Source organism: Vicia villosa, linkage group LG5, assembly GCF_029867415.1.
Source record: "Vicia villosa cultivar HV-30 ecotype Madison, WI linkage group LG5, Vvil1.0, whole genome shotgun sequence".
Classification (NCBI taxonomy): domain Eukaryota; kingdom Viridiplantae; phylum Streptophyta; class Magnoliopsida; order Fabales; family Fabaceae; genus Vicia; species Vicia villosa.
In genome coordinates this window covers 141,372,186-141,394,383 of record NC_081184.1, presented here as the reverse complement: position 1 = coordinate 141,394,383, position 22,198 = coordinate 141,372,186, and the positions used below count along the sequence as shown (strand labels likewise).

The 22,198-nt window shown below is 34.7% G+C and overlaps 2 protein-coding genes across 2 annotated transcripts; one reads left to right on the top strand and one right to left on the bottom strand.

Moving 5' to 3' along the window:
- The first annotated feature begins 6,531 nt into the window (after positions 1 to 6,531).
- Positions 6,532 to 12,996, top strand: LOC131602818 (cellulose synthase A catalytic subunit 2 [UDP-forming]). Its single transcript, XM_058875015.1, has 14 exons — positions 6,532 to 7,053; positions 7,776 to 7,971; positions 8,075 to 8,301; positions 8,385 to 8,487; positions 8,580 to 8,763; positions 8,853 to 9,119; positions 9,223 to 9,568; positions 9,705 to 9,842; positions 10,003 to 10,128; positions 10,235 to 10,447; positions 10,539 to 10,812; positions 10,914 to 11,110; positions 11,316 to 11,666; positions 11,924 to 12,996. Exons 1-14 carry the CDS (start codon positions 6,973 to 6,975, stop codon positions 12,509 to 12,511), a joined length of 3,291 nt encoding a protein of 1,096 aa, XP_058730998.1. The 5' UTR covers positions 6,532 to 6,972; the 3' UTR covers positions 12,512 to 12,996.
- A 5,253-nt stretch (positions 12,997 to 18,249) lies between these two features.
- LOC131605621 (histone deacetylase 19-like) lies at positions 18,250 to 19,155 on the bottom strand. Its single transcript, XM_058877957.1, has one exon. It carries the CDS (start codon positions 19,153 to 19,155, stop codon positions 18,250 to 18,252), a length of 906 nt encoding a protein of 301 aa, XP_058733940.1.
- Between the last annotated feature and the right edge of the window lie 3,043 nt (positions 19,156 to 22,198).

Sequence of the window (22,198 nt, the reverse complement as noted above, 5' to 3'; positions counted from 1 at the left end):
CAGTGAGTGAACCTTAACTTATTAGGCCTTTGGCCGACACATAACAGTTTCCCATAAGAACCGTCGGGCACTATGGATGTCGAGGGAGTCTTTTAGCAGTCGTGGCCAGTCTTCAAGAATAGTTGTCCATGCGTCGACGAACATGCATGGTTTGGTTTTGCCAAGTTGTTATGGTAAACACGAGCATTAAATGCAATCTCATCGTTGAAATATTTTGTGTTTTTCTCTCGGCGTGTGACCTAAAAAGGCAGAGAATGGGGTGACGCTACTTACTATGCACCTGTGTTTGATTGTGTTTCTAAAGTGAAATCTGACTATTTCTTTGCACTTGCTTCTTATTTTCAATCTGATCCTTCTGATTGTCTTCACCTATATAAGAGTAGAGGAAATTTTGGGGAATTTGTGCAATGTGTATCCCCTTATTTCCTTTGACTATTTCCCTCTTCTCTGAGAGTGTTTCTCCTGAAGTGACCGCCATAACGTATTCAAAGTTTCAAAGCATTAACCTTCAGCCTTTTCCTATGTTTCACTGCCTTTGACCTTACATATCAAGGTACCTTATTCCGACTCAATATTTTTTCTTGGAGCATTTACCTCCTCTTTGTTAAAAGGAGTGACAACCCTATTAACATAGAGAGTGATTTGGAATTTAGCACTTATTCCTTTTAAAAAAGGGAAATCGAATCTTACTGGCATTCCCTTTCTTCTGTCAGTGGGGTTTTTAAATCTAAGATCATCTCTTTGATTGATGATTCTAAAATGGAAAGAGTATCTAATGACTCCTTTTATTAAAGAGCCTATTCTAGTGATTCTTCTTAAGTTCTATTTTTAAGAAGCCCAACGGGGGTGAGGATCCTATCAAGAAACCAATGCTTCCCCTATCTTGACTAAGACAAAAATATATGTTACCCGACAAATGAGGGAATATGTCAGTGATTTTGTTTGTCTAGCTATATTGGGAGATGAATGGTCGCGAGCCTAGTGATGCTGAAATCATAACCCATTTGGAGTATTGGTGAATGTTAATTATGTATCTTAGATTAGACTCGGTTATCACTTTAAAGTTGATGAACTGGCCCGAATAAGGATTCAGTTAGTTGTGCCAAATAATTCCAATAAATACCATTGGGTGACTGCTGAAGTGATATGAACTTCTTCCAATTTAAATAGTGTTGCGGTTATACCAATGTTGATATTGTGGTCAGCAACCTATCGAGTTGGTCAGTTCTTCCATTAAATCTGGTGGAAAGGATATGCAAATCTCTTTAGGGATGCTCAATTCTTATGTATAAATGCCTCTTTACTAGTTAAAAAGGTATGTTTTCCCTTTTTTGATTTCGAGGTGGCTATGAATAAACATCTGAAAGTTTCTCCTCGCAACTTCATTATATAGTTTGGGCTTAAATGAGAGTGCTTCAACTTTGTGTCGAGCATAAATCTTGGAAACATTCTCTAGACCTTTTTTTTATCTCTTTTACGTGGCCCACGCCCCTCGAGAAGACGCATAGAATTAGGAATTGATCTACCTTCATCCTAATGTCCCAAGGTTTGCCTTTTTATTACCATTAATTGAGGTAAGTTTCTCGAATGTTTCATGCTGGTGAAACCTATTCCTTTTGAGGCTTACTTTAAATTATGTTTGTCTTCGGCCTAGTTGAATTCACTCACTCTTGCAAGATTATTTTTTCAAGTAGTGAACTCGAGTTCACTTCCATAAACCCCTTTCTTCTTTCTATACCAGGCTAAGTGCCTTGTCTTCTAGAGAGGTAAGAATGAAGGAGGATATGTGCAATTGGTATCAAGGGTTCATCTATAAATAAAGATTTGGGCCCGACAAAGTGCCTCATTCTCAGCAAAAAATAAGCGAATTGACACTTATACGCTTATCAATGCGCCTGACCGTGCATAGAGGCAATAACTATTTGGTGAGAATGGGAGCCCGAGGCACTTTTTTGTATAAGTGTAACTTATATCTTGCAGATAACATGAATCAGTTGGAGAAGCTTCTCATGCTTTCCAAGGATCAGGGTCTTACGACCGGCACATCAGGTTAAATGGTGGAGACTTATACTTTTGCGACTACTTTTGCTCAGGTGGTCCACACACCAATTACAATTACTGCCCCAGTAACAACTGCGACTATTATCTGGGGTACAAATCCTTATATGGACCATCCAATAACTACAATAATTGACCTCTCTATTTGTGAGCCTTCACTATCTCATTCTCCTATCAAGAGGAATCTGGTGACTACCCGTCCACTCTTATTGAAGAGGGCTCTTCAAAACAGATTGGTTTGTCAAAGGATGCTGAGTTAGAGGCTATTACTCATTTCTTTTGACTCCCTGTCATTTCCCCCATCGAGTACTCAGTACCCTAAAGGAATTTGATGTTGTTATGGCCATTGAATAATTAGCTTCTGTTAGAAACATGTATACGACTGGCATGCGAGGTATTTATGCGAATGTTTCTCGCACCTTATTCAGGGTCTAATATTTGTTTTTGATGGTAGCTACCGACCAATATGTTGTATTAGGTTTTGATGACCTTGCTAGGTAGCGAGATAAACTGAAGAAGAAGTGTGAAACCTTTGAGCAAGAGAATACTACGGACGAGCAAGAATTGGTTGAATTGGGGAAAAAGGTCGAGCTTGTTGACTCTTATAAAAAAAGGTGAAGTGATATGGTTATCTATCGACTTTTGCTTCTTAGTAACATAGTTGAAAACTTCTCTTATTGTGGGATAGAAACAATGGAAGAAAGATCTTGAAGATGCGGATAAGGCGTGTCGTGAGTTTGAAGCGGGTCGGAAAGCTCTTCAGTAAAAGAAAGATGATCAGGCCAAAGTTATGAAAGACCTCGAGGAGGAGCTTTTTGCTACGCGGAGGAAATATCGTTAGTCCCTTCAGCAAGCGCTGGAATCTGTGTATTAGATCTGGGATCATATGTTGGAGCAGGCGCAGAGATTTTATATCGCTATTCCTGTCACTGCCGACCAATTGGATCCCTTTCAAGTCACCCATAGAAAGAACGACGAAGGTGGTTCGTGTGTATTAGAGTCAGACGCTGACGTTTGAGGATCTTATTGCCCCATTTTTCTTTTATTTTTGCTTTGTTCATGTAATACTTTATCGGGCCTTTGCACCTCGTTTTGTAAACAATATTTATTTATATAATTACCTTTTGCATGCTTGTGAGTTTGCTTTCATCTTGTGCTCCTTTTAATCATAATTTTCAGTTGAATGAGCGTCTCAGATAGCTCCCTTGAAATCTTTAAGCGTGCTCGACACTATATGGTATTGATTATTGTAGTCGGGCGTAAAAAGCTTCTTCGACAACACCTCTAAAATCTTTAAGCATGCTCGACGCTATTGGATATTGACTGTTGTATTCAGACATACAAAACATATACGACGGCTCCCCTGAATTTCTTTATTTCAGGTGTCAACTGCGTTGTTTGTACCCCGATTCGTTGTTACGCGCATTCGCACTTCAGTGCCCTAAAGAGAAAACAAGAAATTTCTGACTATCTTATGTTCTTTGATGAACTTAATCATATGAAGTGACTCAAACTCAACAATCTAATTTAAGAGAGCTTATTGATTATTGCTTTTGAGTTTATATAAATGCATACAGTCATCAGTCACCGAAGTTTTTTGGGTTAGAGATAAAGTTTTAATAAAAGTCGCAAGGAAGAAGACTTCGACCATGAAAAAAAATGATAGAATTGCTTTACATGACCATGTTGTTAGGACATTAGTTATGTATTAAACAATATTTCTATACATTTAACATGACAAAGTTAAAATTTAAAGGAGAGAAATTCCGTTAAGTCAATTCATTTAGTAGTTGCGAACAATACATGATTGTGTATCATGTGTGTAACACATTATTTAACAAAAAATTTTATTCATTAAAATTTATATAATTTTTATCGAGATTAAATGCAATTCATATAAAGTGGTTAAATATGATAAAGGTTGTTGATCGTAGCTGATCAGACTGGATCGTCAATGACCTTAAACAACTGGTCTTTGAGTGAATGAAGATACCTGCAAGGTACTCCGATGTCAAAGTGAGAAGAAGAGCAAGTACTAAGAATAAGTGAGAATGAATGAATTACATTACCCTCTAGTGAAAAAGGGTATTTATAGCCCTAAACGCGGGGCCAAGATTTCCCTATTTTGGACTGGACTGTTGGAGGCCCAAAACAAAGGAAACTGTCAGGATGCCACGTGGTAAGATAAAATCAACATATGACTCATATCCTGGTTGAACCGACCGTAGGGTTCGGTTGTGGCGACCGAAATTCCCCTGGTGGATGACCACGTGCTCTTCGTGGAGTACGTGGGACTGAAGCTCCGACGATCGTCAAGGGGAGCAAGCGCGCTTGGGCTTAGACCTTGAATTGGGCCTGCCCGTCCTTGGACCTTCTCGGTCCAATCGAGAATAATTGTTATGATAATCAATAGGCTTTCATATTATTTGTCCTCGATATTTTCATTCTTTAATATTAGAAGCATTGAATCTTATACAAAAATTTAAAGACTATACATAACGATGTTATATCTCATAGGTCTTTGAATGTAATTTTTGAAGGATTGATTTTGTAATTTAAAAACATATTGATACAATTTGTTATCCGTTTTTCTATTTATAAACTTTATTACCTTTTAATATGATATTATTTTTTTTTTAAATTTTTTTTGGTGCAAATCATGTGAATTTAAATGAATAATAAAATGTGTTAAAAAGTGTGGCTCAAAGTCTTTTGTTAATATTATTCTAACTTATGTAACGTATTTTGATCTAGTATTAGAGATACTTACTATTTTATTATATTTTAATTTAAATCAACTCGTTTATTATTTATAAAATTGCAATTTTTACAATACAAAGGTCTCAATAAATGAAATAGGTCCATGTTCTTATCTTTCTAGATTTTATTTATCATCACTACCACCATTAAAACGTCAAAGCAATAAAAAACTAAAAAAAAAATACCTATAGCCTGAAAATGTCAACAAGAAAGACAAACCATAAATACCCAGAAACATGATAAACAAATTCTATTTTCATGTATATAACAATGTCTATGTCCATTCAAATATGTTAGAGCAATATAAACAATAAAAAACGAAAAATAATTAATGAAAAAGTGAATCCAGGTTTGTGAAACTCAAAAGCATGAAGTAAATATTATTACTGCATTTAATTTACAGCATCAAAGTTCACACACACTTAACGCTCCTCACACGTGTATACATGTCTCTCTTATACTACTTTATAATAAAAAATAAAATAAAAATTTAGTTTTATTATAAAAAAATATTTTTAAAAGTGAAAAAAATGTTAAAAACACAAGCCATATAAGCCGCGTGAGTTGAATATAAATGCCAGTTTCGTACAACTTTTTTTTTCTTCTCATTTCGTTGAATTTTCCTTTTTATTTATTTTTATTTTTTTTTCCAACCTAATCTAACAAGTGCCAGTGAATTGTGATCTTTCTTCCACACTCACAAACCTAAACCCTGTCTGTGCTGGACCCACTGAATAGAGAAAAAAAAATAAAAATAAAAAAAAGCATAGTTTTCCAAATTTAACATAAAAAAACATGAAACCAAAACCACTTAACCTTCTGCCGACGATTTTGAACCTTACTTTTTGTTTCTCATCTAACAAAAACAAACCAAAAAGAATCTTTACACACATTCTTAATTTTCAATACTATTTAGACAATTCATTAACCATTACTAACATATAACTTCTTTAAGTACAACAACTATATAATTAAGTTTAAAAAATAAATAAATAAATTAATAAATTTCAATATTTAACTTTTAATTAAAAATTTACCTTTTGAATTAAATTTATACTACACCAATCCAGTCAAAGTCAATCCTATTTAATATTATATGATTTTTACATCATTTAAAATGGAAACCATATAAAAATAAACCAAAAAATAATAATGTTATTTTTAAAATATTAATAATTTTTTACTAATTATATTATATATTGGTCAAAATTTATTTGTTAAATCTTGAAATTGCCAGTCAAATAAATAAAAGTCATTCTTTATTAGTTAAATTTAATACAAGAAACTACAAACATTATTTCAAAAAATCTATAAAAAGAAAATTAGTTTTTAAAAACATAAGTAAATAAATTTTTTCTGAATTTAAATTTCTAAAATAATAGTTCAAATTAAAAGTGTTAGTTAGTAACATTTTTTGTTTGTTTTCTTAAAAGAGAGAATATATTTGATTATTTTCTTCTCTTTTTCATTTTTATAAATTTATTTATATTGAACTAAATTTGCAGTGGAGACAGGTAATGCCACCACCATCCCAGGCTGGGTCCCACCTTTCACCTCACTCTTTACTACTAACTCTCTCTTCTCTCACTCCTCCTAACTCTTAACTTAACTCCTTAATTTGTATTATAATTTTAATTAATAATTAATTAAAATAAATTAACATATGTTATTTTTTTCTCTTTTATTTAATTTAACAATAATCTCACCTTTCTTTCATTCATTGCTTTAAACTCTCTCGATCTCTTTCTCTTTCTCTCTCTGTGTCTCTCTGTCTCTTCTCTCTTCTCTTCTCTCCCTTTGTATTCTTACGCGTCTTCATTTCCATTCTTTCTCTCTCTAAACATTGCCATAGATTTGGACCAGAACAAGACGGTGCTTGTTGCCTTCTTAAGGAACAATCCAACTGCAATTCAACTTCTCTAAAATATTTCTTTTTTTTCTCTTTCAATTACTTAAAGGGTAATTTAATTTTCGATCCGTTTGTGGGTTTTTGTTTGATGAAGGTTTTTGTGTTGTTTAGCAATGCAAAATTGGATCTTTATGTGATTTAAGTTACTGGGGTTTTTCGATTGGAACAAGGGTTGGTGAGTACTGTTGTTGTTGTACCTAGTTCGTGAGTTGAAAGTTTTTGTGTGTGTGTTGTGAGTGTCAGTGATGCATACCGGTGGTAGACTCATTGCTGGTTCTCACAACAGGAACGAGTTTGTGCTTATCAATGCCGAAGAAAATGGAAGGGTAAGGGTGTTGTTTTCTTTTCTCTCTCTATTTCACATCTTATCTTAATTTTGTAGGGTTTTTGTCTTTCAATTGTTCTGGGTAAAAAAAGTGTGATTTTTTGTTTTGTTTATTTTCTTTTTCTTTGATTTTCTCTCTCTGTCGGTGGTGGGTTTTATTTCAATTTTGCATTTTGATGCAACTTCTGTGGGTTTGTTGTTGTTTTCTACTACCCTTTTATTAGTTGAGGGAAGGGTTTCTTCAGATTTTGTGAATTTTATATGTTGTTGTGATTCCCATGGATTTGAAGAAATTGGGCTTGGGAGCTTCATAATTGAGTTTAGATTTGGTTGATTTTGGTACTCTTTTGTCACTGTCTTTGGTTGTTGCAATGCATAAGCAATTTTGCAGATTATCTGCGTTTTGATTTGTGAAGTAAGTAGATTGGTTGGGTTGACTTGTGAGATTTGAATGATTGTAATTGATTTTATGTCACTTATGGGAAGATTTAATTTTGATTTATAGGTTGCTTGGGATGAAGCTTTCTAAATATCAATTAGATTTGTAGATTTGTCTTTTTCCGTTGCGATTGTTTTGTAACTTGGATTTGTAACATTTTCAAAGGGAAACAATTGGTTTTATTAATGAGGAGTGTTCATGATAAGCTAGATCATTATTAATTCACAGAATTGTAAATCAGGTGCAGTTTAGATTAATCTATTTCTTGGTTTGGTTCTTCCCAGATTAAGTCAGTTCGCGAACTGAGTGGGCAGATATGTCAGATTTGTGGAGATGAGATTGAGGTTACTGTCGATGGGGAGCCCTTTGTTGCTTGCAATGAGTGTGCTTTCCCTGTTTGCAGGCCTTGCTACGAGTATGAGAGAAAAGAAGGGAATAAGGCCTGCCCTCAGTGCAAGACCAGATACAAACGCCTCAAAGGTGAGATCAAGATCAATCTGTATTCCTCTCTTTGACTTCGGTAAATTGATTGCTTCTGTTGTAGACATTCTCTTATATAGTCTTACTAATCGATGAATTACAGGTAGTCCAAGGGTTGAAGGTGATGAAGAAGAGGATGGTATTGACGACATAGACAATGAGTTTGATTATGAACTTGATGAATTTGGCCAGCAAGCAAATTCAGATTCATTGTTTTCCGGGCGCCTTAACACCGGGCGTGGTTCTCATAACAATATATCTGGCGCAAATTCAGAACATGGATCGCCTCCTCTCAATCCTGAAATCCCCCTCCTGACTTATGGGGAAGAGGTATATCTTTGAACTCCACTTTAAATGCCAGCAGCAAAATTGATCCCTCATATAATATAACACTGTTTGCTATCATTTTATAGGATCCTGAGATATCTTCTGATAGACATGCTCTAATTGTTCCACCATATATGAATCATGGAAATCGAGTCCATCCCATGCCTTTTACGGATCCATCTACTCCACGTGAGTCTTGTATAAATTTGTTAAGATTGTATTTTGGTACGTTTTGTATCATCTTTATATATTGGCTCATCCTTGTGCATCTTTTGTCATAGTGCAACCAAGACCGATGGTTCCCAAGAAAGATATTGCTGTATATGGATATGGAAGTGTGGCTTGGAAAGATCGAATGGAGGAATGGAAGAAGAGGCAAAGTGACAAACTCCAGGTGGTGAAGCATGAGGGGGATGGCAAGGATGGAAGTTTTAGCGATGATCTTGATGACCCTGATATGCCCATGTAAGAATCAAATAATTGCATTTTAATTTTTTGATATATTTTGTGCTTTACTTATTAATTGATAATCTTTTGTCAATATATTTTTTCAGGATGGATGAAGGCAGGCAGCCACTTTCTAGGAAACTACCAATTCCTTCTAGCAAGATAAATCCATACAGGATCATTATTGTGCTCCGTCTTGTTATCCTCGGGCTTTTTTTCCATTATAGAATTCTCCACCCAGTTAATGATGCATATGGCTTGTGGCTGACTTCAGTCATCTGTGAGATATGGTTTGCTGTATCTTGGATAATGGATCAGTTTCCAAAATGGTACCCGATAACGCGAGAAACATACCTTGACCGTCTATCACTGAGGTAATTAAGCCTGCCTATTGTATCTGTATATTTTTGTTTCAATTCTATTTTTCATTCATGGTCCTTTTATGTTGCTCAATATTGGATTTTTACTTGGCTGCAGGTATGAAAAAGAAGGGAAACCATCTGAATTATCCAGTGTAGACGTCTTTGTCAGTACTGTGGATCCTATGAAAGAACCTCCACTGATTACAGCGAACACTGTTCTATCTATCCTTGCTGTTGATTATCCGGTTGATAAAGTTGCATGCTATGTCTCAGATGATGGTGCTGCTATGCTCACTTTTGAAGCACTTTCTGAGACATCTGAATTTGCCAGGAAATGGGTTCCTTTTGTCAAGAAGTATAATATTGAGCCCCGTGCCCCAGAATGGTATTTTGGTCAGAAAATGGACTACCTCAAAAATAAAGTGCATCCGGCATTTGTTAGGGAAAGGAGAGCAATGAAGGTTTCAACTTTCTCTACTTTTAGTTTTTTTTTTGTTGTCCTATTAGTGGGAAAAAGATTTGGTTGTGGTCTTTGTTTTTACTGAACAATGCATCATTTGACATTGTTAATGACTTTTATCTCTTTGGTTGTTGCAGAGAGATTATGAAGAATTTAAGGTGAGGATTAACAGTCTTGTGGCAACGGCACAGAAGGTTCCTGAGGATGGATGGACCATGCAAGATGGGACTCCTTGGCCTGGAAATGATGTGAGGGATCACCCTGGCATGATTCAGGTAAGAAGATACATAGATTTTAATGCACATAGGACTAAATGATCGGTGTTACAATCCCTGTGTTATGATTTTTCATCACCCATCCGATCCCAAGTAGAATCTTGATTTTCACAACATTGCCTACAAATTAGAAAAGATGTCATTCTTTTTTATTTTACAGGTCTTCCTTGGTCATGATGGTGTCCGCGATGTTGAGGGAAATGAGTTACCTCGCTTAGTTTATGTTTCTCGTGAAAAAAGGCCAGGGTTTGATCACCACAAAAAGGCTGGTGCAATGAATTCTCTGGTAAGTCTCGATTTACTTCTATTTTGGTTCAGGTTCAAACTGATGATTGGCCTTTGAAAACATGTTTTTGGTAATATTAATAATAAATGAATATAAATATTTGAAGGTTCGGGCGGCGGCAATCATCACAAATGCACCATATATTCTGAATGTTGATTGTGATCACTACATTAACAATAGTAAGGCGCTTAGAGAAGCCATGTGCTTTATGATGGACCCTCAACTTGGGAAGAAGATCTGCTATGTACAATTTCCTCAAAGATTTGATGGAATTGATAGACATGATAGATACTCAAACAGAAATGTTGTATTTTTCGATGTAAGTTTTTGCTGCTTTGATTCATTGCTTTTCTTAACTTTTTTTCTTTCTTGTCTTTATCATGACTAGTTTACTACCTGATTGAAAACAGATCAATATGAAAGGATTGGATGGACTACAAGGTCCGATTTACGTCGGAACTGGATGTGTTTTCAGAAGGTATGCACTCTATGGATACGATGCCCCTGCCAAGAAGAAGGCGCCAAGCAAAACCTGTAACTGTTTGCCGAAATGGTGCTGCTGGTGCTGTGGCTCTAGAAAGAAGAAGAATCTCAATAATAAGAAAGATAAAAAGAAGAAGGTCAAGCATAGCGAAGCATCAAAGCAGATACACGCACTTGAAAATATAGAGGCAGGGAATGAAGGTTAGAATTTTGGATCTATTGGCTGTCCTTACTTCATGTAAAAAAACTTAAGTGAGTAATTTTGGTTAATAACTATAAATGCTAACTATGTTTTGCTGCAGGAGCCATCATTGAGAAACCATCCAATTTGACTCAATTGAAATTGGAGAAGAGGTTTGGACAATCTCCAGTGTTTGTAGCCTCTACACTTTTAGATAATGGTGGAGTTCCACGTGGAGTGAGTCCTGCATCACTTTTAAAAGAAGCCATTCAAGTTATCAGTTGTGGTTATGAAGACAAAACCGACTGGGGAAAAGAGGTAAACATCAAAGATTCTTTTTTTCCTTCTAATTCTTAAAAACTAGTCTTCTTGTTTGAGAGCGAGGTCAGTGATACGAGTTTGATCTTGTAAATTCAACAGAAAGAGTTCAACTTCTTTCAGGGACTCGATTAATAACTTAATAGGAGTCTTGTTGTGATGTTTATTTCTTGTGCTCACAATTATTGGCTTGAACTTGAACCAGGTTGGATGGATCTATGGTTCTGTGACAGAAGATATCTTGACTGGTTTCAAAATGCATTGCCACGGTTGGCGGTCTGTGTATTGCATCCCTAAGCGTCCTGCATTCAAGGGGTCAGCACCTATCAATCTTTCAGATCGTCTACATCAAGTTCTTCGTTGGGCTCTTGGATCTGTTGAGATCTTTTTCAGCAAACATTGTCCCATCTGGTATGGGTATGGTGGCGGGTTGAAGTTGTTGGAACGATTTTCCTACATAAATTCAGTCGTATATCCCTGGACTTCCCTCCCATTGATCGTCTATTGTACTTTACCAGCCATATGTCTTCTGACCGGAAAATTTATTGTGCCTGAGGTATGCTTATATTTTTCCTTCACTGCCTAAGGAATTAAGAAGCAAGTAATAAATGTAGTGCTTTGTTTTTCCAATATGTAGAGCCTGTTTGGATAAACAACTTAACGAAGCACATGTCATAAATTGTTTTCATATGCTCTCAAACAATCTTACAAGTGCTAATGCTAGTACATGCCAATCCAAACAGGTCCTTAATATCTGAAATATAGTAATCATGGATATTAACATACCATTTTTGTTTCATTTGATATGTGCAGATAAGCAACTATGCAAGTATTGTGTTCATGGCCCTCTTCATATCCATTGCAGCAACCGGTATCCTCGAGATGCAATGGGGTGGTGTTGGAATAGATGATTGGTGGAGGAATGAACAGTTTTGGGTGATTGGAGGTGCTTCATCACATCTCTTCGCTCTTTTCCAAGGTTTACTCAAGGTTTTAGCTGGTGTCGACACAAACTTCACCGTTACATCAAAAGCAGCCGACGACGGAGAATTCTCCGAGCTCTACATCTTCAAGTGGACCTCGCTGTTAATCCCTCCGATGACACTATTGATCATGAATATTGTTGGTGTGATTGTGGGTGTCTCGGATGCTATCAATAATGGTTATGACTCATGGGGACCTCTGTTTGGTAGATTATTCTTTGCCCTTTGGGTCATCATACATCTTTATCCATTCCTCAAGGGTTTGCTTGGGAAACAAGACAGAATGCCAACCATTGTGTTGGTGTGGTCCATCTTGTTAGCTTCCATCTTGACCCTCTTGTGGGTTAGAGTTAACCCTTTTGTATCAAGAGATGGTCCTGTCTTAGAAATTTGTGGATTGAACTGTGACGATACATGAAGAATAAACGAAGGTGTTTTTGAAGAAGCAATCAATGCATATTTGAATACGACACGCATCACATCACAAAAAAACGGAAAAAGGTCGTTGCACAAATTTTTGGATGGAAGTTGTATTTTTTGGGTGGTGTGTGTAGATAAAGAGGAAGGAAAGAAAATGGAAGGGAAAGAGAGGGGGAGTTTGACACATTGTTGCCTGCAATAGAGGTTTTCTTTTCATTTATTCTTTGATTATATTTTCTGTGGTTTTTAAGTGTTGTTGTTATTCTCTTTTTTTTAGTTGTTTTCATGTATTCTTATATAAGAAAGAGGCATTGAATTATATATGATAAGTTATTCCCTCTTCAAAACAGAGGGATCAGCAGTCTCAAGAATTAGAGTTATGTCATATTTTAAGGTAATGGTTTTTTGTTGAAACCTTTGTGACATGAGAGATTTCTTCCTCATTTGTAATACCATCAGCTATGGATATTCTTGTTCCTCTCACATGTTGTTTATGTTTTCATTCTTCAAACTGTATGAAACTTTTGGTTAGATACAATCAATGCTTGATGTCACTAGAAACTTGTGAAATGATATGCTACTAGTACTATTGTGTAACATTTTCCTACATAAAACTTGTGATTGTGATATGCTTGATGTCCACTAATTTGGTGTGGAGTAACGTATGGTAATTAACTAGTACTTTATCTTTATGCTGTTTTGAGCATTTCACTTTAATGTACCTTGCTCATCATCTTTGTCACAAAAATCGCTAAGAAACATCTTGCATGATAGATGAATGAAGAATACAAAAGAAAAAAACATAGAAAAAACAAAGTTGGGTATATGAAGTGATGAGAAAGTTGATCTTTCTTGTGTGTTTTTTCATCTTCTCCTTTTGCATTCTCTCAAACCCTTTATCTCCTTATCCATCACACTTTCTCCATTTTTTTTTCTTTCATTTCACAGGTATCTCACCTATTTTTGTAGGTAGTAGTGAAAAGCAAATTAATGGTTTCATGCTTTTTTTTGAAGACTTTTTTTCTTGTGCATTTTTTTAAGTATTGGAATGGAAGGTGGGTGTGAAATAAGATCATGTATGCCTACATAGGATAAGTTGACAAGAGACAAGAAATGAAAAATGTAGAGTTTGTGCAATAAATGAGGTAAAAATTTAAAGTGAAAAGATGAAAACATTATCTCTTAAGAAAAAATATTACAATATATTTTAAAATTGTGATTACAGTATTAACTAAATAAAACTAAATCTATACTATATATTTACTAAATAAAATATTTTAATATATTTTAAAATAATGACTACTATACCATGATTAACCTGTTTATATAGAACTCTTTTTAAATTTTATGAATTTATTTAATTAATTTTATATTAATACAGTAAAATATCTGTGAATGTTGTTAGTTTTAATCTAATAATCCATTCGTCTAAAATTATGCGACATTTTACTCATTTTACACAGTTTAAGGAGTTTAATTTATTTTGTATAAGGAAGAAATTATGTTCAATTTTACCAAATTGTTTTAAATTAATGTTACAGGTCAGAAATATGGGATAACTCTCATTCATTAGAATGAATAAGATCAAATGGTAAGATTCAAAAGGATATTATTTTAATTATATTTAGAAAATTGAAGGATGAAAAGAAGGATGAAAATTGGAAAGAAGGATGAAAACATACACTTCATTAATAAAAAAGAAAGATGATCAAACCTTTTTGTTTTGAAGTCATATTTAGAAGGCAAAATAAGACTATGGTTGAGATTGAATTGCATATGGAAACACCTTCTAATCATTTCGAACATATGAGATATATTATAACCTTCCATATTTCTTAGCAATTTCAAACGTCTTCCTTATTGCAAAATCCTGAAAAGTTCTAAGAGAATAAAAAAATATAGATGCATAATCATTATCATGTGTAAAATTACGTATTGAGATAAAGTTGTTGGATAAAGTAGAAACTTGAAACACATCTTTCAAATTATAAGATTGAAGATCCATGTCTTCCCACCATCAATTTGAGTTTGAAAACTATCTGCAACAGTAATATAAAGAATACCAAAAGGAAAAATATTCTTTAGAAAATGTTAAGAAATAAAGGTCATGTGATTAGTGATACCAGAATCAACTATCTAAGCATTCTTAGAGTCAATATCAACAACATTAAAAACATAAATTATAACAAATATTTTTTCAATCATATTGGTTGACCTTTAAAAGCGACTTCTCAAGAGAAAAAGAAAAAATGCCACTAAATAGCAGCAAATAAACACGCAAACTCCATATCAATTTTTTTAAATAAGTAAACACATTTATCGGGTTGTTTATAGCAACTTTGACCAAGTTGTTATTGATAATTTTTAAGAAGATTTGATGGATAATATTTTAGGGATATGATACCAAAATTATGTAAGGTATTGTGTATACATTGACATTTTTTGATATATGAAAGATATGATTTTTTTCATATTTTATTAAGTTGCGAGAAAGGAAAACACGTGAAAGAAAAATCTATGGAAATAATTGAGATGGTAAAAAAGACACCATATATTTTTGTACGATCTAAACTCTAATGACAACTCAGGAAGCATAATCAACTAAGTCCAACTGTGAGGTGAAAACTATGTCGAACGAGTCAAAGCTACAAGAACATGAAAAGTCACCAAAAAATGGAGGATTGGAGGATCGTCCAATCTATGTTGGTATCTTGGATCTTAAGCACCATTGAAATTCCCATGCGTTATACTATTTTCTACATGGAGTGAAAGGGAATTATGGGATGACATTAAAGAGCGATTCTTGATTGTGAATGGGCTAAGGATTCAACAATTGAAATAAGAACTAGCAAACTGCAAATAACAAGGGACGACAATGGTGAAACACTATGTAAAACTTAAGGCGCTGTGGAGTGAGCTGAGAAGTTATTAACACATACCAATATGCATATACAAAGGATGCACACGTGACCTCAAGGCGAAGTTATAGAAATGAAGGGAAGAAGAAAAGGTGCATCAATTTTTTATGGGACTAAATGATGTATTGTATGGAACGACTTACTCGAGTCTTCTTGCAATAAATCCACTGCCAACATTAAATCGAATATATCCTTAATACAAGAAAATCAGGTGAATGCCATTTCTATATCCAAGGAAGAGAGGATGACGATTGTTAGTTTAGTAGTGTAAACAGGTGAAAGAACAAGAGGATGTGGTGAAGCAAAAGAAAAGGTACATTTTATTTGAGCTACAACCAATCATGTCATAAAACCATATGTTATTTCCAACTTGTATGATATCCATAATGGTGTATAGATAGGCCATACCATGAAACAAAGAGAGTTGCTTTGGTGAAAAGGCAACAACAACCCCAGGGATGAGGTGGAGGCTTGGGTGCAAGAGCAAATGTGAACATGGGAATATCGACTGGATTAAACGCAAAATAATGAAAAACTTTGATGAAGCTCCTAAATATACATAAGGGAAATAACAATGAAAAAATGAGACGTAAATAAGCATGAATCATTGATACAGGCGCTTCAAATCGCATGACATGAAACTTGAGATTACTTTAGAAATTGAATAATGTTCATGGATGTCTCGTGGGATTGTCAGATGGACCAAAAGTTGTTACAACTAAGAGGAAACTATAATTCTTGAAGGAGAGTTGAAAATAAGTAGTGTGCTACACATACCTAAATTGTGTTACAACCTAATATATGTGTCATAATTAATAGATGAGACATATTGTATGATGCAATTCACTAATACCTTATATGTATTGCTGTCCACACTTCGAGGATGCTGATTGCATAAGGTGAACGAATAAATGAACTCTACTATTTCAGAGGGATTCAACGTGTCAGTTGTCTCAAAATTGACTCTAGGGGTTCACTTGATTTTTAGCATAGACGCATGGGACGTCCTTTCTTGAAGATCTCTGAATTAGTTTCAAATATTAATAGTAAGAGTAATTATGAAAATAAAGCATTAGCCAAACAGGCTAAGCAGACTATAGATAATCATAAGATTTATTACATATTTGATTTGGTTCATAGTGACTTGTGGGGGCTTTATAAAACTCCATCTATTTGTGGTGTTTATTATTTTTGTAATTATAGTGGATGGTTATTCTTGAGCAATTTAGATTTTCTTGTTGTTAGATAAAAAGGAGCATCCAGTGCCTCGTTGAATTTTCTTGCATTAGTAAAAATACAATATGAAAAGGAAGTTAAAATGATTCAAAGTGACAATGAAACAAAATTTACATGTTTGAGAACACATTTTTATGAACATGGAATCATGTGCCAAACAATATATACCAGAACGCCTCAACAAAATAAACAAGTTGAAAGAAAATATAAGCATATACTCAATATGGCTCGAGCACTAAGGTTTCAAGATAACCTTCCTATTTCCTTTTGGGGTGAATGCATTTAAACAGTTGAATATTTGATAAATAGAACACCAACACTATTACTAAACAGAAAATTCCTCTTATGAGATGTTAAATGAGAAACTACCATCCTATGAACGTCTTAAAGTTTTTGAATCTCTTTGTTATGCACATATTAAGAAAGGAAAGGTGACAAATTTGCTATCAGAAGTAGTAGGAAGTGTATGTTTGTAGACTACCCACATTGAAAGAAATGATGAAAACTCTTTAACTTAGACGCTAATACTTACTCCCTCCGGCTTTATTTATAAGCAAAAATTTCCTTTTTTAGGTTCATTGAATAATGAATGTATTTGATCTACATAATAGACCAGATACATTCATTACTCAATGAATCTAAAAAAATTTTTTTGCTTATAAATAAGGCTGGAGGAAGTATTTTGTATCCAAATATAATTATTTTTTGAAACTGAATTTTCTTTTGGATAGGCTACTGTGACCTCCAAAAGTGAAGCAATGTCCGACAATGACAACATCAATCGAAGTTGAAGTTGCGTTATCCTATTATTCATTTCGCTAACTGTGACAAACTTTCACTGCAACATCAACAATTTCTTGCAGCCGTAACTACTCACATAGAGCCCAAGTCAATGACATGGATTTTAAGCTTCTCACCTTACTTAAAATTAGGTGGAACTTTTAAATTTTTTTATCATAGCAAATTATTAAGTTGATTTAGTTGTATTCTTGTAGATTTTTTTAATCGGACAAGTTCTTGTAATGTTGTGTTCGTTTCGGGATTTTAGTTTATAAGGTTGATATTCCGAATTGAATTTACATTCTAGAAGTAAAGAGGAATTATTATAAGTACCTAATGGCTCTATGAGCTTTAAGAATCAATTGCTTAAGTTTAGAATGCACACAAACTTGCTTTGTGCTCATTTGTATAAGCAAAAGTGAACGAGCACAAAAGCTTGTACTTTAGTTCATTTAAAAGTACATTCCACTACCTAAGAAATTGATAAGAAGTTTCATATCAAAACTATGAAATTAGGGTTTCAAGAATAAAAGAGAAGACATTAAAATTAAACTAAGAAAATAGAGATAAAAAGATAACTTTGATTTTTTTGATACCCTTAATTATGTCAAAGACACTACATATATAGTTCCCATAATGGATGTTCAATTAAAAGCCCAAATACACAAAAGCCCAATAACATACAAATAATATAAGTTCTATTATTACCTCTATCAATAACAATACTAATAATATAAATCATATAAAACCCTTCTATCATTGCCGTTGGGTTCACTTGAACCTTGTCCTCAATGTTCTAAAATTAATATGAGAATAGAGATTTTGTTCCTGGATCCCATTGCTTGAATGAAAAATTGTCACTGATCATTTGCAACATAAACTTCAGAATTTGAAAAATCAATTTTCTCATGTAAGGTGATTCCGCTGCATCCAAAGCTGTCTCTACGGGACTTAAAATCCTACAAAACTTGGTCACTTTCCCAACAACTGCTATGCAAACTTCAACCTCATTATTTGCAATATGGAATAAGCCATATGCAGAGACTCGAGCAGTAAACCATTCACTCCCACCGAGCAACATAAGAGGGACATTAAAGGATCTCATATATTTGACACACTCTGCATGGACTTTGATTGAAAGATTGAAACAACCTAACTTGTCTCCAGATAAAGAGTCAGCACCACATTGCAATACCACAACACCTGGTTTAAAAATCTTCATAACCTTTCCCATTATGGGCTTAAACAACGAATGATAGGTCTCATCGTCAATTTCGTCATCCAAGGGAACATTGAGAGAGTAATATTTACAAGCACCATATCCAATATCACAGACATCTCTTGTTGTCGGAAAGTAGTCCCCACACTTATGAAACGAAACAGTCATAACCCTATCTGTAGCGTAAAAGGCCTCCTCGACACCATCACCACGGTGGATATCGATGTCCACATATAAAACATGCTCGTGTATCTTGAGAATTTTCCCTAACAAGGAGACCGCCATAGCTCTTTGTTGGTGATGAATTTCTTCCATCAAAGGCAATAGCAATTCAAGAATGTAGACAACCCCGTCGTGCTTAGCAGCTGCCCAGGCTAGTTCTGGTGTGGTTTCCAATGCATATAGAACATGGAGAGTCCCTTCACGACAACTGGGAGATGAGTGAAGAATTTGCAATAAAAGTAGAAGACTAGATCCATCTCCAACCATGGCTTGCAAGCAGGGAGTATGGGCTGTCAAGAGTGACAGCATTGCAAGTCAAGGTTGAGGAATGTTACTGTCTGATGCTTCTCCCACCGAAAAACATTCAGAAAGAGGCAGAAACTTGCTTTTATTAGAAAATATGGATGCTAAATTTTAATTGCTAGTCATAAGGTTCTGAAGAGAGAGGTCATTGCCAAACGGAGATTTTTAATCAGCTTAGGTTCTTCTTTCCCTAGAGATTGTTCGTCCGACATTGTGCCAGAATTATTCGGGATCTAATGTTCATTGACAGATCCATTAACAGCCTCATGTAGATGCTCAAAATTCTCGATGAAATCGGAGGTCTCTTCAACATTATGATTAGGCTCTTCAACACATTGATTGTGCAGAAGACATGATATAAAATCAATTGGTGCGACACAAAAAGCTCCTGGTTCACTAATTTTGAAGTTTGGTTGATTGTTGTAGACTCTCAAGTAAACATTGCCAATGAACAATTCTTTTGATATTGCTTCGTAGACAAAGTTGTGTGAGTCTTTAATATCATACGAACCATCAGGACCTTGAGCTGCGCGTTGCTGATCCACAAATTTTAGAAGCTCTACTCGAGTTGAAGAGTTCCACATAATCTCCGGTGATTCCAAAATCGCAAGGACACTATCATTCACAAAACAAAACCTCGAAGCCTCGCATTTTTTTGCATGATGCAATCCACCAGCCCAATTAATAGCAATATTAGAAACACCTTTGTTCAACTTAAGAATACCACCAACAAAAACGGGTTCGGGTGGGCTAATATAGGCGAGCAGCTTTACCCCCTTTTCAAGAGTTTTTGCAATTGCTTTATCACTCAATTTTTCCATCACAATTTCCTCTACTTCGAAGACCCTTTCCCTCCATAATCCTTTCCCCGTCATTCTCAACTTCACTAAAAACAATGGAACCAATATCTTCCAATGCAAGCTCATCAGAGACATAGAGAGGTATTTTATCAAACACCTTATATGCATTATTTTCTAAAACATCTTTAAACAACAATACCTTCGTGTCGGTCTCATACAAGTTGAAAAAATATGTTGTTGTAGTCCCATATGTTGTTCCACCAAAAAAAGTTGATGTCATCGAAGCAGATGAAGTTCCTCGAAATGGTGTCATGGAAGACGCAAATCCAAATGGAGTCGAAGAAGTCGAGGACGACGACGGTGCCTCAAACAACGTTGAAGAAGTCGAGGTAAGTGCTCCAAATGGTGAAGAATCCGACGGTGCTCCAAATGACGTCGAAGAAGCTGATGACGGTGCTCCAAATTGTGTTGAATTAGCCGATGAAGATCCGAACACAGAAGAAGTTGCGGTGAAAAAAGATGATTCAAAGTTGAAAGCAGAACCAATGGAGGAGGAAGTGGAAGAGAATCCGAATGAAAATGGGGATGCGGATGAAGATTCGAAAGAGAAACCCGACCTTGTTGAAAACTTGAAAGCGAGCTCTCTGGAGTGCAGATTGATGGGTGAGAGGTTCTTTTGTTTGTGTTGTTTTTGTTTCTTTTTCTTAAAAGAGGAATGAGACACTTGGTGCTACTTCTCAAAATCTATTCCATTTCTAGAATGGATTTGATATTGATGATAAATTGTGGAAGAGGTTTTTGTTGGTTGGAGTTGTTGATGATAATTATTATCGTAATAAAAATAATGAATAGGATGAATATGGTTTGGCATTAGATGGATGTGGTGAATACCCATGATTTAGATATAAACTTGGTGATGATGATCCAACATGAGTGTAACAAGGTGTAAAGATTTCCCATGGGAAAGATGGAAATGAGGTTGTGGTAGGAGGAATACTTCATGGATGATATGAAGGTGTATAACAAGGGCAACCCATAAAAGGATTTGAGTACATGGATGAAAGCACCAATTGATAAGAAGTTTCCTATTAAGACTATGAAATTAGGGTTTCAAGAATAAAAGAGAAGACATTAAAATTAAACTAAGAAAATAGAGATAAAAAGATAACTTTGATTTTTTTGATACCCTTGGTTGTGTCAAAGACACTACATATACAATTCCCATAATGGATGTTCAATTAAAAGCCCGAATAGAAAAAAAGCCCAATAACATACAAATAATATAAGTTCTATTATTACTCCTATCAATAACAATACTAATAATATAAATCATATAATACCCTTATATCAGAAACACACCTCCTTCTAGATGAGACGCATTTGCGTTGTGTGGTACTCATGGGACAATTTCATGTTCACAATGCTCTCTTTCATGTGCATGGCCTCCTTCTTTTTCTCTAATACGCTTATGCATATAACTCTTGTACAATGTGAAAGAGTGTTCTTTTGAATGAATGTGCTTGCGGAGGAGTAATATGAAACTTAAATAATAGCTTTGCAACTATTTCCTAAATAAAATTAGTGTGTGGTACTCATGGGTCAATCAAGTGATGAAAAATCAAAGGGTCATCCATCTCCCTAACTTCACAATAGCCAATATTTAAGGATTCATGGATTCTTTGCGCATTTTGAGGTCAATCCTTTGGAAAAAAAGTCATGTGTGCGAAAAAGTTAACAATAAGATGATTATGATACATGCAATGTTTTAAAAACCGGACCGGTCATCAAACCGGTGAGGGTACTGTGTCACTGGTTCATCGGTTGAACCACTGGGTCACTGGTCGAACCGCATGACCAAACCGGATAAAACTGGATTAAACCTGTCATTATAATAAAATTATATAGGTATAAAACCGGTCGAACCGGATCATTCAATCTCTAAAAAAATTATAACTAGCACTTAAAAGCTAATCCATTAAGAGCATAATCTATAAATAAGGCTCTTAAAAATCACAAATTCAGAAGTTGTGCATTAGGTGCTAAAAATACTAATAATCCATATAGTTTAAGGCTCTTAAAAAGCACAAATATAGTTTGCTCAACACTTAAAAATTACAAATTTAGTTCAAATTTAAGCATAAGTATTACACATAATAAAGTAATATAAATTACAAAGTCTAATTGCAACATAAACTAATTAAATACTT

Coding starts and splice junctions, on each gene's coding strand:
- LOC131602818 (XM_058875015.1), top strand. CDS start 6,973: ATGCATACCGGTGGTAGACTCATTGCTGGTTCTCACAACAGGAACGAG. Junction 9,569..9,704: donor GGGAAAGGAGAGCAATGAAG/GTTTCAACTTTC, acceptor TGGTTGTTGCAG/AGAGATTATGAAGAATTTAA. Junction 11,667..11,923: donor GAAAATTTATTGTGCCTGAG/GTATGCTTATAT, acceptor TGATATGTGCAG/ATAAGCAACTATGCAAGTAT.
- LOC131605621 (XM_058877957.1), bottom strand. CDS start 19,155: ATGGTTGGAGATGGATCTAGTCTTCTACTTTTATTGCAAATTCTTCAC.